This window comes from Perognathus longimembris, chromosome 6, assembly GCF_023159225.1.
Source record: "Perognathus longimembris pacificus isolate PPM17 chromosome 6, ASM2315922v1, whole genome shotgun sequence".
NCBI classification, from domain to species: Eukaryota; Metazoa; Chordata; class Mammalia; order Rodentia; family Heteromyidae; genus Perognathus; species Perognathus longimembris.
In genome coordinates this window covers 5,002,464-5,015,703 of record NC_063166.1, presented here as the reverse complement: position 1 = coordinate 5,015,703, position 13,240 = coordinate 5,002,464, and the positions used below count along the sequence as shown (strand labels likewise).

At 54.9% G+C, this 13,240-nt stretch overlaps 1 protein-coding gene across 3 annotated transcripts in view; it reads right to left on the bottom strand.

The window, feature by feature from the left end:
• Adgrf5 (adhesion G protein-coupled receptor F5) overlaps window positions 1-13,240 on the bottom strand; it is a 65,799-nt gene continuing 52,559 nt past the window's right edge. For all 3 annotated transcript variants that reach the window (XM_048347651.1, XM_048347654.1, XM_048347652.1), the window contains 8 exons: window positions 12,552-12,707; window positions 11,537-11,745; window positions 10,562-10,741; window positions 7,526-8,923; window positions 6,125-6,166; window positions 5,962-6,021; window positions 4,486-4,570; window positions 1-2,479 (listed from right to left, as the gene is read on the bottom strand). In XM_048347651.1, coding sequence (XP_048203608.1) covers window positions 2,400-2,479; window positions 4,486-4,570; window positions 5,962-6,021; window positions 6,125-6,166; window positions 7,526-8,923; window positions 10,562-10,741; window positions 11,537-11,745; window positions 12,552-12,707 — 2,210 coding nt within the window. In that variant the 3' untranslated portion in view covers window positions 1-2,399. The remainder of the gene's footprint in view (window positions 2,480-4,485; window positions 4,571-5,961; window positions 6,022-6,124; window positions 6,167-7,525; window positions 8,924-10,561; window positions 10,742-11,536; window positions 11,746-12,551; window positions 12,708-13,240) is intronic.

Here is a 13,240-nt window from a genome sequence, read left to right as displayed (position 1 = left end):
TGGAAGGACTGCTCGCAAGTGGGGTTCGCGGAAGGACTGCTCACGAGTGGGGTTCCTGGAAGGACTGCTCGCGAGTGGGAATCTTGGAAGGACTGCTCGAGAGTGGGGATCGTGGAAGGACTGCTCGCGAGTGGGGATCGTGGAAGGACTGCTCGCGAGTGGGGATTGCAGAAGGACTGCTTGCGAGTGGGGTTCCTGGAAGGACTGCTCGCGAGTGGGGTTTGCGGAAGGACTGCTCGAGAGTGGGGAATCACGGAAGGACTGCTCGCGAGTGGGGATTACGGAAGGACTGCTCGCGAGTGGGGATTGCGGAAGGACTGCTCACGAGTGGGGTTCCTGGAAGGACTGCTCGCGAGTGGGGTTCGCGGAAGGACTGCTCGCGAGTGGGGTTTGCGGAAGGACTGCTCGAGAGTGGGGAATCACGGAAGGACTGCTCACGAGTGGGGTTCCTGGAAGGACTGCTCGCGAGTGGGGTTCGCAGAAGGACTGCTCGCGAGTGGGGTTTGCGGAAGGACTGCTCGAGAGTGGGGAATCACGGAAGGACTGCTCACGAGTGGGGTTCCTGGAAGGACTGCTCGCGAGTGGGGTTCGCGGAAGGACTGCTCGCGAGTGGGGTTTGCGGAAGGACTGCTCGAGAGTGGGGAATCACGGAAGGACTGCTCATGAGTGGGGATCACAGAAGGACTGCTCGCGAGTGGGGTTTGCAGAAGGACTGCTCGCGAGTGGGGTTCGCGGAAGGACTGCTCGCGAGTGGGGTTCGCGGAAGGACTGCTCGCGAGTGGGGTTCCTGGAAGGACTGCTAGCGCGTGGTGTTCGCGGAAGGACTGCTCGCGAGTGGGGATCGTGGAAGGACTGCTCGCGAGTGGGGTTTGCAGAAGGACTGCTCGAGAGTGGGGAATCACGGAAGGACTGCTCGCGAGTGGGGTTCGCGGAAGGACTGCTCACGAGTGGGGTTCCTGGAAGGACTGCTAGCGCGTGGGGTTCGCGGAAGGACTGCTCGCGAGTGGGGATCTTGGAAGGACTGCTCGCGAGTGGGGTTTGCAGAAGGACTGCTCGCAAGTGGGGTTCCTGGAAGGACTGCTCGCGAGTGGGGTTCACGGAAGGACTGCTTGCGAGTGGGGTTTGCGGAAGGACTGCTCGAGAGTGGGGAATCACGGAAGGACTGCTCATGAGTGGGGATCACAGAAGGACTGCTCGCGAGTGGGGTTTGCAGAAGGACTGCTCGCGAGTGGGGTTCGCGGAAGGACTGCTCGCGAGTGGGGTTCGCGGAAGGACTGCTCGCGAGTGGGGTTCCTGGAAGGACTGCTAGCGCGTGGGGTTCGCGGAAGGACTGCTCGCGAGTGGGGATCGCGGAAGGACTGCTCGCGAGTGGGGATCGTGGAAGGACTGCTCGCGAGTGGGGTTTGCAGAAGGACTGCTCGAGAGTGGGGAATCACGGAAGGACTGCTCGCGAGTGGGGTTCGCGGAAGGACTGCTCACGAGTGGGGTTCCTGGAAGGACTGCTCGCTAGTGGGGTTCGCGGAAGGACTGCTCGCGAGTGGGGTTCCTGGAAGGACTGCTAGCGCGTGGGGTTCGCGGAAGGACTGCTCGCGAGTGGGGATCTTGGAAGGACTGCTCGCGAGTGGGGTTTGCAGAAGGACTGCTCGCAAGTGGGGTTCCTGGAAGGACTGCTCGCGAGTGGGGTTCACGGAAGGACTGCTTGCGAGTGGGGTTCGCGGAAGGACTGCTCGCAAGTGGGGTTCCTGGAAGGACTGCTCGCGAGTGGGGTTCACGGAAGGACTGCTTGCGAGTGGGGTTCGCGGAAGGACTGCTCGCAAGTGGGGTTCCTGGAAGGACTGCTCGCGAGTGGGGTTCGCGGAAGGACTGCTCGCGAGTGGGGATCGCGGAAGGACTGCTCACGAGTGGGGTTCCTGGAAGGACTGCTCGCGAGTGGGAATCTTGGAAGGACTGCTCGCGAGTGGGGATCGTGGAAGGACTGCTCGAGAGTGGGGTTCCTGGAAGGACTGCTCACGAGTGGGGTTCATGGAAGGACTGCTCGTGAGTGGGAATCTTGGAAGGACTGCTCGAGAGTGGGGATCGTGGAAGGACTGCTCGCAAGTGGGGATTGCGGAAGGACTGCTCGCGAGTGGGGAATCACAGAAGGACTACTCGCGAGTGGGGATCACGGAAGGACTGGTCGAGAGTGGGGTTCCTGGAAGGACTGCTCGCGAGTGGGGTTCGCGGAAGGACTGCTCGCGAGTGGGGTTCCTGGAAGGACTGCTTGAGAGTGGGGATCGCGGAAGGACCGCTCGCGAGTGGGGATTGTGGAAAGACTGCTTCCAGGACGTCTTTGCGAAGGAAGGAGTCTCTTCTTCCTGCTCCCCGGCCGGCCCGCAGGTGGACGCTGGACATGGCGGCTCTCAGTTGAGCAGCGAGTAAGCACTGGACGAGTTTTCCACGGAGGAGCTGGTGGTTTCGGGCGTGGAAACGTTATACGTTCCTGAAAGGCAGAAGGGCGGCTCAGCCCGGGAGACTCGCCCGCATGCAGCTGGGGGTGTGCACGTCGGGAAGGACGGGGGGCCTGGGGTCAGGCACGCTGGTGGCACCTGCCCCCCGGCCCGTCCGCCCCCGGCGCGCCCTGCTGCCTCTCCACGGGCCACCACAGGCGCACCGGGCCTCCTGCAGGGGGTCTGCACCCCTTGCTTGCTCGAGGACTACCTGAGGGCTGAGCTGAAGGCCAGGATCCGTAAAGGAAGAGGGAGGAGAGCGTGGCCGAGGAAGGAAGGCAGGCGGGGCGGGTGAGACCAGGGACCGTGCGGGAAGGGAGCGGCCCCGCGGTGCTGTGCGCAGGAGGCAGGCTCGAGGAGCGACCCCGCTCTGGGTGGGTGGACGGCACGCACGCACACCTGGGGGGCACCATGCAGAGGAAGGGGAGGAGCGTGCGCTGGGTGGAAGCAGTCGAGGTGCCCACCCTACCATCAGATGGATGAACTGCCACTGCTAACAAGGTTGCCGTCATTGCCCTGGGGGCCCTTTGGGACTGCTGGCGACATAAACCAAAGTTTCAGAGGTTAGGGACCCTCTCCCACCTCTCCCCCAGCCTCCCAAGGAGATCTGCACTGGTAAGCCCCAGAGAACCCTCCAGAAGCAAAGAGGTAGTCTCAGGCCTGGATACCCCCAAACAGATCCAACAACTATCTGACTAATTGGAAAACAATCTATTTCATCGGCCTTCCACGCTGCATAAACGTGACACTGTGGGGCTTGAACTCAGGGCCTGGGCGCTGTCTCTCAACTCTTCAGCTCAAGGCTAGTGCTCTACCACTTTGAGCCACAGCCCCACTTCTGGTTTCCTGGTGGTTAGTTGGAGATAAGCATCTCGTGGACTTAACTGCCCAGGCTGTCTTTGAACTGCGATCCTCAGATCTCAGCCTCTTGGGTAGCTAGGATTACCGGTGTGAGCCACTGGTGCCTGGCCAGAATTCTTTCATACAGTTTTCACTTCACTGGCAGTGATCAAAGCTGGCCAAGTCCAAGACGCCTAATATTCCCTATAGATTCAACCCTTTCTCTTCCAGCATTCCCATCAGTGACTTGAAAAATTAAAAATGAAGACCTTCCAGTTTTATGAGTCATTTATCAAACACAAGCTGAAAGCATTCATCCCCTAGAGGTTTAGTGATGACGGATATTCTCTAAGTATTCCGGACCAAGGCCTTTGGATGAAATATTTCTCATGAAATATTTCTGTATCTTGGTCTGGAATTCTGACACATGTTGCGGTCTATTCAGTTTGAAACAGCTGGAAGGAAGGCTGGGTGTGTAGCTCAGTGGTTACCTAGCACAACAAAAAGGGAGGAAAGAAGCAAAAAATCTAGAAGGTTTCTTATACTTAATTTCTTATGGAGCAAAACGGGAAGTGGCCAAGATTATAATTCACCAGAATAGCTGAGGTCTCTCGCCAAAGTCATTAATACTTTCTGTGTCACATTTCCAAAGTAGACATTTCTGCCACGAGTATTTCCAATAAGAATAGCCAGCATGGGTAGCTGCTCAAGCAGGCATATTAAGTTTTATCAATACCAACATGCACAATAGGCATCTCCCATGAAAAGAGAGGGAAAAACAAGTAACAAACCCACAGAGCTGAATCCCCCAGGCAGGATTTCCCAAGTTTATTCCTTACTGCATAAACATGGCCCACTTGTTCCTACTGAACATCATACGAACAACAACACTGCTGTGTTTGAAAAGGCCCACAGTGTACAGGCCCCGTGTGAGGGTTGACAAACGGCCCTAGTAGGCTCGATTCCTTCTCTTTGTGCCGTTTCCTGTTATCCACCAAGGGGGTCATTCTCCGCGCAACCTGCCGGTGGTGCGTGAAAACGGACACACATTCCTCTATTTGACCTCCGACAAGGGGAAGCCACCCAGACTGGGGAAGTGTCTGGGGTGGGGAGGAATTTGTTCTGGTGGACCGAGGAATACTCAGAAGTCACAACATACCTGTTTTACCAAAAAGATTGTTAAATCTTCTTGAGATTGGAGAACTCATGGAAAACACAGGTGTGGATGAACCTAGGGATGTCGACTGGAAGAGAGGTTGAAAATGCATAAATAAACAAACAAACACACACGTCACAACAAAGTCAATGTGTTCCAGCAGGGCAGGTTGAGCTCTGGGAGGCCTGGTTTTCTGCCCTCTAGTGGTCACGTTCCTGCCTTGCAAGTCATTCTTCCTTAGCCCACGTCAAGATCCTGTCATCTTCCCATTTATGACAGAAAAACGTTTCAAAGTTATGAGGATTCTCCTTTTTCTTCTCCTCTCTATCTCTCTTCTTCCTTATTTCCCTCATCACTCCCTTCCTTCCCTTCCCCTTCCCTTTTCCTTTCTTTTTCTTTTTTTCTTTTTTTTGGCCAGTCCTGGGCCTTGGACTCAGGGCCTGAGCACTGTCCCTGGCTTCTTCCCGCTCAAGGCTAGCACTCTGCCACTTGAGCCACAGCGCCGCTTCTTGGCCGTTTTCTGTATATGTGGTGCTGGGGAATCGAACCTAGGGCCTCGTGTATCCGAGGCAGGCACTCTTGCCACTAGGCTATATCCCCAGCCCTTTTCCTTTCTTTTTCACTTCCTCTCTTCCCCTCTCCTTCCCTCACTTCTTTTCCCTTTCCTTTCTCTCTTCCTCTTTCTTTCCCTTCCTCTCTCCTTGTATTCGCTTCTCCTTCCTCCTTCCTTCCTTGTTTCTCCCCTGAATTTTTGTTTTTGTTTTTTTGCCAGTCCTGGGGCTTAGACTCAGGGCCTGAGCACTGTCCCTGGCTTCCTTTTACTCAAAGTTAGCACTCTACCACTTGAGCTACAGTGCCACTTTCCGCTTTTCCTGTGTATGTGGTGCTGAGGAATCGAACCCAGGGCTTCATGCATGCTAGGCAAGCGCTCTACCGCTAAGCCACATTCCCTGCCCTCCCCTGAATTTTTGTCACTGAAAGTCAAACCCAGGCTCTGTACATAACTAATCAATGCTACAACCCAGCTCATTCATGTCTATCTATCTATATATATATATACAAATATATATATGAACATATATATACAGTTTGGTAATTTTTCTGCTATCTTCTGATGTATAAAATATATTCAAAGACACTAGTTAGGTTAAAAATGTTTACTTCCCAAATAGCTTTCTCTAATGCCTTGAAGTCCCTTCAGAAGATTCTCAGTGGGAGCCTGAGATTGACCTTAATTTTGTATGATCTGTCATTCACACGTTGCGATGAAGCATCTGAAAGAGAACTCCATGGCTGTGTTTAATAGGCAGCCTGAGGCCACAAAGGAAAAAAATCAATTCGATAATCAATGTCCAAACAAGTTGCAGAGGTAGACAGGCTGCGGTTTAAACCCACTAGTCACAATCCTAATGTAAAAAGTTCCTATCGTCCGTAGGTAGGAGGTGAGAGACAGAACGTCTCCCCGGGGGGGAGGCTTACCTTTGAGTGCTGGGAAGACCATCGTGACAGTGAAAACTTGTTCAGCAAAGCCTCCTGCACCTGCAGGGTTCAAAAGAAGCCAATGTGAACCCAACTGTGCACCCGTCAATTCAGCCCGCCACCTGTACCACAGCGTCCTGTAGGAGCGGGAAACTATTCTTACCTTCTGATCCCAGAGACAGCCAAAGAGGAGAATGAACAGTCCCTGTGAAGAGGATGGAGAAGAGGTGGATTTTAATCCCGTGCTAGTGTCCGGGAGAGGAGGAAGCGATGGCAGCCTGGTGTTGAATGCCAGCATGAACCAGGTATGGTGGTCCCTTTTTCCCCCCACCTGAGTGTATGGATCGAGTCCAGCACATGACAACGTCAAAAGGGTTGCATGCAGTAGGTCCCAAATGACAGCATGCTAGCTGAGCGTTTTCTAGGTCCTTATCCTTCTGACTAGTGTGCCTGCAGCTTATACGATTCCGTGTGTCTTCAATGGCTGTGCGACTTCCTGTTCTTCCCTGCAGGTTGTGAGGATGATCTGGAGCCTGGGATAGAGAACTAATTTCTTCCAGTGGTGGTGGTGCTGGTGGTGTGTATGTGCACATGCATGCGTGTGTGCTTGTGTGTTCGAGTCTGGGGCTTGAACTCAGGGCTTGGGTGGGTGCTATCTCTGAGCTACTACTTGAGCCACACCTCTGCTTCTGGCTTTTTGGTGCCTACTTGTAGGTGAGAGTCTCATGGACTTTCCTTCCCAGGCTGGCTTCAAACCACACTCCTCAGATCTCAGCCTCCTGAGTAGCTAGGATGAGAGGCGGGAGCCACCGGGCGGGAGGCCTCTCTTGCGGGGCTGTAGGTGGCGACCCTAGAACTCAGAGCCTCAGTCCCAGTACTAGACACTGGGATTTTGTAGGCATGTCACCAACTCCACCTCTGTCCCCTCGGCTCCTTTCCACTTCACGGGATCCTGCATCTGCTGGGTAGATTTCCGCCCATCCTATCCCCTCTCCGTGGAACATAAAAGAATGAATGGCTCTCTCCCCTACGTGTCCAAAGCTTGTGTGTGAACTATTCCTCCCCGCTGGCTCTCCTAACTAACTGGCCTCCATCGTCGTTAGCTATGAACTATGGGAGAAAGAGTGGTCTGCACTCTGACCTAAGTGGGTCGCCCGCCATTCATAAGGCCTTCGCTCTAGGTGGCATACGACACGCATTTCCTCCAAAGGGCTTTCGAGAACCTGCTGTGGGCTCCGGTCACCCCTGTTGGCACCAGGGATGCAGTGATGGACAAGACAGGCACAGACACGGGGCTCCCGGGCTGCCGCGGGAGGCTGGCCGGATTTGCTTGGCTCACCAGTGACATGTTCACTGAAGACCTAATCGGCCACATCACAGTTGCCTTGGGTCCATAGCAAACCCCGGGCCCTCCTGCTTGCCGTATCAGGGTGGGAAAGGCACCACGGGGCCCAAGGCATGGGGGTGGGGGGGCTTTCTCTCCCCTTGCTGCTGAGGTCCCCCTGCACTGGGATCCTGCCCCATGGCCGCGTGCGTCTGGGTTTCTGCCCCGGGCAGCCCTTACCTGGAAGGCATTGAGGAGGGTAAATACGATATGGAAGACGGCGTTGCTCCCCTGGAACACGGTGGCAAGCCCGAAGCCCCACGTGAGCCCCAGGAGCGGCGTGAGGACCCCGACACTCTTGCCGATCTGCAGCAAGCCGCTCTTCTCGGGCTTGCTGGGCCTGTCTCCGATGGAGGGCCTGAGGATCTTGGTGATGACCACGGCGGTGATGGTGAGATTCACCACCACGATGACCAGCGCCGGGACCACAAAGGCCAGCAGGGCCTTCGTGTCCTCCCAGTTGAGCCAGCAGGCGTTCCTGCGCGTGTACGCGTCCCTCGGCTGCGTGGCCCCCAGCGTGATGAGCGCGATGGCCAGGGGGCAGACGTAGCCCAGGGAAAAGGCCAGGGCCTTCTGCGTGGACTTGCTGGCGTCGTGCAGGATGAAGACCAGGCGGTAGAAGAGCATGAGGCCCAGGGTCAGCATCCAGAAGAAGACGCTGAGGTAGAAGAAGTGGATGAAGAAGGTGGCGGCCACGCAGGCCGTCCGGTTGAGGGGGGCGTCGTAGTCCTGGAGGGCAGCGGCCACGATGAACCAGGCGTCGGCCACCAGGAGGGAGGCGGCGATGTTCACGATGCACACGTGCCGCATGTACGACGTCCGGTTCTTGGTGACCGCCTTCCACACCGTGGCTTCCACGCCCAGGCAGGCCGCCAAGCTCAGGATGGAGAAGCCCAGCCCGATGTAGGAGATGATGTCCAGGAGGATTTTCATCAGCGAGTCGGGGTCCGGGGAGTCGGGGGACATGAGGATGGAGAAGGAGGTGAGGTGGTCGCAGTAGCAGGACACCCTGTCCCCGCGGACTTCCTTCACGTAGCACCCGCTGGGGTCCCAGCCCCCCGTGTGGTTGGCGAGGCTGAAGTTCCAGAAGACGCACTGGGGCTTCTCCCTCGAGTAGTGGTTGCTCTTGAACGTCATGGCGATGCCGAACGGCGCGGCTGCCTGGCGGCGGCTGACCGTGGTGGTCATCACCAGGCTGCTGGCGGGGGCCCTCCTGGGCGTCGCCTGGGCCAGCATGGCTTTGAGCGTGGGGAAGGCCACGGTGACGACGGGGGACTCCGGCGGCAGGCTCCCCAGCTGGCACTCGTCGATGACCACGTCGCCCCAGAGATCCGAGTCCGGGAAGACAAACTGCTGCTGGTAGATCTTGGGGTGGCCCCGCGTCAGCACCATGCTCTTCATCTGCACGTTCGGGTGCGAGAGGGACAGAGGGGCGCTGTCTCCCAACTGCAGCGCCTGGGAGAACCTTTCCACCGAGTGCAGCAGCTGGGAGCTCCGGTTGCTCTGCTGGTCCAGTAATTTCTGCCAGGTGTTTAAGGAGGACGTGTCCAGGATGACATTCAGGATGGAGAGCAAGTCCTAGAAGGGACACGGCATGAGCTCGCGCCAGCAAAACTCTTCCCCCCCCGCCGAGGGACAGGAAAGAACGTCTCCCTGGCAAGCGGTGGGATGGTGGGAAGCAAAATGGGAAAGGATAGAGAGGAGAAGGGGCATTCTGGGCAGAGAGGGTCTGGGACCAGTCTTCTACCCGGCTTGGTAGTGGCGGGAATTTCACACAGCAAGGCTTGGCTCGGCATTTACTACGAGCAGCCACGAGAACCACGCTCCTGCTTCTTACTAAGGCCAGCCCAGCAGGCTGGCAGGACTACTCGTGATCTTGTTTGGAGTTCTTCTAAGCCTCAGGTGTCTGGGGGAAGACATCTCACCGGCAAGTGTGCGACAGTCTCAAGGACCTTCTCAGTCCCTAAGCGTTCAATAGGCCTGTGACACAGAAGAGACCTACGTTCCCTGCTGAACAACTTTATTCTCTCTCTCTCTCCCAAAAATTGGAGCCCGAGGGTTTCCATTTTTGAAACTACTTCTCTCCGTATCTCTACCTTGTCTTCACTCTGAGAGTGTGACCCTCAAGAAGCAGGTTGAGTGGGGGGGGCTTCCCAAATGGCATGACCTAATCTTCAAACCCCAGAGGACCAGCCTTTGTGTGGACAAATCGTTGGTGCAGAGGGAACTGGGTAAACAGTTCTTCATGAACCACCTGGGAAAGCTATACTGCAAGGATGAGAAACCTCGTAAGAGCTCAGGAAGAGACGAAGGCAGAGGAGTAGGAACGACACAAAGACAGAGGCGGAGGACACACAGAGAGGCAGCCATCAGCCCCAGGACCCCGGGGGCCAGCCGGAGCTGGAGGACACAATGGGAGGTCATCCTCGGGACGCTCTGGGGGGAACAAGACCCTCAGACACCTTGCTTTCAGGGCGTCTCGCCTCGAGAACTGTGCAGGAATAAATTCCTCTTGCAAGCTATCCAGATGGTGGCTCTTTACTGCAGTGGCCCCAGGAAGAAATATGGCCTCCTGGAGCTTTGTTCCCGAGCGCCTTTGCTAGTTGGCCTGTTCTGGGGTTGGGGCCCTGGGGAGGTGGGTGAGAGGATGCTGAAGGAGAGAGAAGAAGCTGACACACACTATTCTTTGATGCCCCTGCTTTCATTCCGTCTTTCCTCTGGTGAGAGGAGAGACCTTCCTCCACTCCGGCTTCTGTGGAGTGGTGTTCTCACCGGACTCCTCCCAACCTTTCCCACGCTTGCTGGTCCTGGGGTGCCCCATCAAACTCTTGTCTCTCCGTGTGCTCTACTCTGGCTTCACCTCTGCAAGTATCCTGACTGTAAAGCCTCCTCGTCTGATCTCTTGCAGGCGAATCCCTTCCCCCCGAGGACTCTCATTTCCCTAAAGGTCATATTCAATGCTAGACTTTTAACAATCCCAACTGGTCCGTGACATACTTATTCATCTTTCTGGAAAGATGAAGGCCCATTTCTGAAGGAGGAAACTAGAACAGAGATTCATGGAAGAAACCTTAAGTTCCCCACGGAACGCTGGAAGTGCTGTGATATCCTCAAAGCCACCGACGGCAGACCAAGTAACGCCCGGCCACTGCGCCGGGGAAGATGAAGAAGAGGTGGGAGGCAACGGTTCTTCCCGAAAGCCTTGCACACACTTACCCTCATCATTTCCAGATTCACTTGGGTCAGAACGGTGGAGACCAGATTGAGAATGTTAACGATGGCCCCCAAGTTTCCCGGGCATGCGTGGATGTCCTTTTTCTCCTTGCCTGTGCTGACAGAAAGATCCTTCAGGTACGTTGGGAGCTTCTGGTCTTGCGAGGGACTCTTGATCAACGCCTAGCGAAGCCAGAGACGGAACAAACGAAACCCATGTCAGTCCGCCCGGCCAGTGGATCTGTTGGTGAATTCGTGGCTATGGACTCGGTTTGTCTTCCCCTGTGCCCGTGAGTTGAAGGGAATCCCATGAGCTATCTTGGGCTATGTGTGTACACTCGTTAGAATGGGATCAGATGTAAGGTCTCACACACAGAAAGGGGAGGGTGAAGCATCTTTCTCCCGGAACAATAGAAACAAAGGGAAGATAAACACGATTGCTTTGGACCTGATGCCAGTAGAACTGTCGTGTGCATGGAAGCGTATTTGCCTCTGTGCCTTCTCTTGTACCATTCATTCTGCTGATCACTAAGATGGCAGACCACTCTGACTCTCCTGGGGAAATCCCGGTTTGTGTCTGTTTCCCCGGTGTCATGACTGATTCTCTCCCTGAACGACAAATCGTCATCTAGGATCCCATAATATCCTCCAATCACATCATGAGCTCCTGCCTAAAGCGATCCACGGGTCCTATTTCTTTATAGCCTTTCATAATCCATACAGCCTAACCAAGCGCAAGTCAGACACTGTCGCGTGGAGTTCCACAAACAGAGAGGCTGAATGAATACCTCAGATATTGCCCGCTAGACTAGCACAATCTTTTTCTGTTGATAAAGGTACCTAGAGCCAGGTATGGTGGACCACAAGACTTGCAACCCCAGCCCCTGGGAGAAGGAGGCAGAAGGATCTTGAGTTTGAGATCACATGGCCAGACAGCCCCGCCCACGGAGAGCTGCGAGTCCCGGGCCCGCGGCTCACCTTGGCCAGCCGGAGGAGGCTGTAGATGGGGGCAGAGATGCAGTTTTTCCTCTCCTCCCTCCACTGGGAGCCCACGCACTTGTAGGTGACAGTACCGCCCACGACGCTGCCCGAGCTTCTGGGAATCTGCGAGAACTGGCAGAGCTTCTGGATGATTTTCCCCGGCTCCCCAACACTGATGAGGGGGTCCCTGCACGTCACATTCTCCCCTGCACCGCGGACAGGGAAACAGAAAAGACAACAGAAAGGAGGAGAGGAGATGGAGAGGGAGGAAGAAGGGTGGGGTTGGTCAAAGAATCGTGGTGTGCACATCCGCATTTCTCTTTCTGTTCAGTGACTTCTTCAAAGCCACTCAGCTCTTTGTCTTCTCGACTGTTCACTGCTTTCCACACAACACTGCCTGGTGTAATCGGATGGGGTTTTTGTTTCTGCTCTGCCTCTTTCCCGCTTACAATCGCCAGGAATCTTCTCTTTGCGGGCAGGGGGGTGGGGGGCCAGGGGGAGGTGGGGGGGGAGGGGGAGGGTGGGATCTACACCATGGTAAAATGGTGAGCGCTACATGCGTGCCTATCCAAGCCACAGGGACTCCACGGGTCGGGAGCCGCTGGGACACAGGGACTGGATGGCATGGAGGTGTTCTCAATGGTGGCATGTTAGAATCACGCAGGGGAGCTTCGGGAAAAACAAGGCCAATAGTTAAGCTCACTCCAGCCCAGAAAGCCTAGGCTGAGACTCCAGTCTCCTTAGGGGCTTAAACTTCACTGGCAAACCCCACATGCAGCTAAGGCTGAGAAAGTCTGCTGTAACCCCAAAGTGTAATTCGTTCCAGGAACTCCAGGCATATTCTAAGAAAGGGACATGGCTTGTTTCTTTTCAGATCTCTCACAGTTGGTTCAAGATCTGCAACCGTGATGATACTTAGCGTATTATCGATTGAAGTCTAAATAGGAAAGGGAGTGGATAAATGACCCTGTTCCTGAGGGACACATTTTAAAGTACTAGAAACTTTCCTCACCAGGAACCAGCGTGAGCTTCATGGGCGGGCTCTGGACTGAATAGTTGGCAGCATTGGTAAAGTGGCAAAAGACATCGATGGTTTTCGGACACGTGGGAACTGGTTTGACTTGGAGATTGTACTTGTAGCAAACTTGCTTCCCACGGACTTCTTTCACTAAAGACAGAGCGAGGGAGGAGACGAATTCACAACTTGAGTTACACAAGCACAGCATGTATCAGGGCAATCCAGTATAGACACACCTGTGCACACACTTCCTAGGAATGCATCGCATCGATGTTCAATGTGATTTCACATATCTGTATGCGCGATAACCTTTGGTGTTTAGAAATGTATACGCTGATATTTGCATGTGGACCAGTCAAAACTGTACTTCAACCATTAAGGGTTCCAGATCCGTCCCCACACATGTTTAATAGCTAGAATGTCTTCTCCATACCCCCTCTACCTATCGAACGCCTGTCTTCATTGCATTGGGTTATAGCTACTGATTTGTGGATCTTTTTTTCCCCCATTAGTCTATGGGCTCCTGCAGAGGGAGCTCTATTTATCTTTGCATCTCGAGGTGCTTAGCTCAGTGATAAAAAGCACATACCAACCACAGAATATTGGAATGCTTGTATATGGCAATATCTACATCAATCCTCTATTGTCCTACCATGCAGTCTTCTCTAAACCTTATTGGGGGG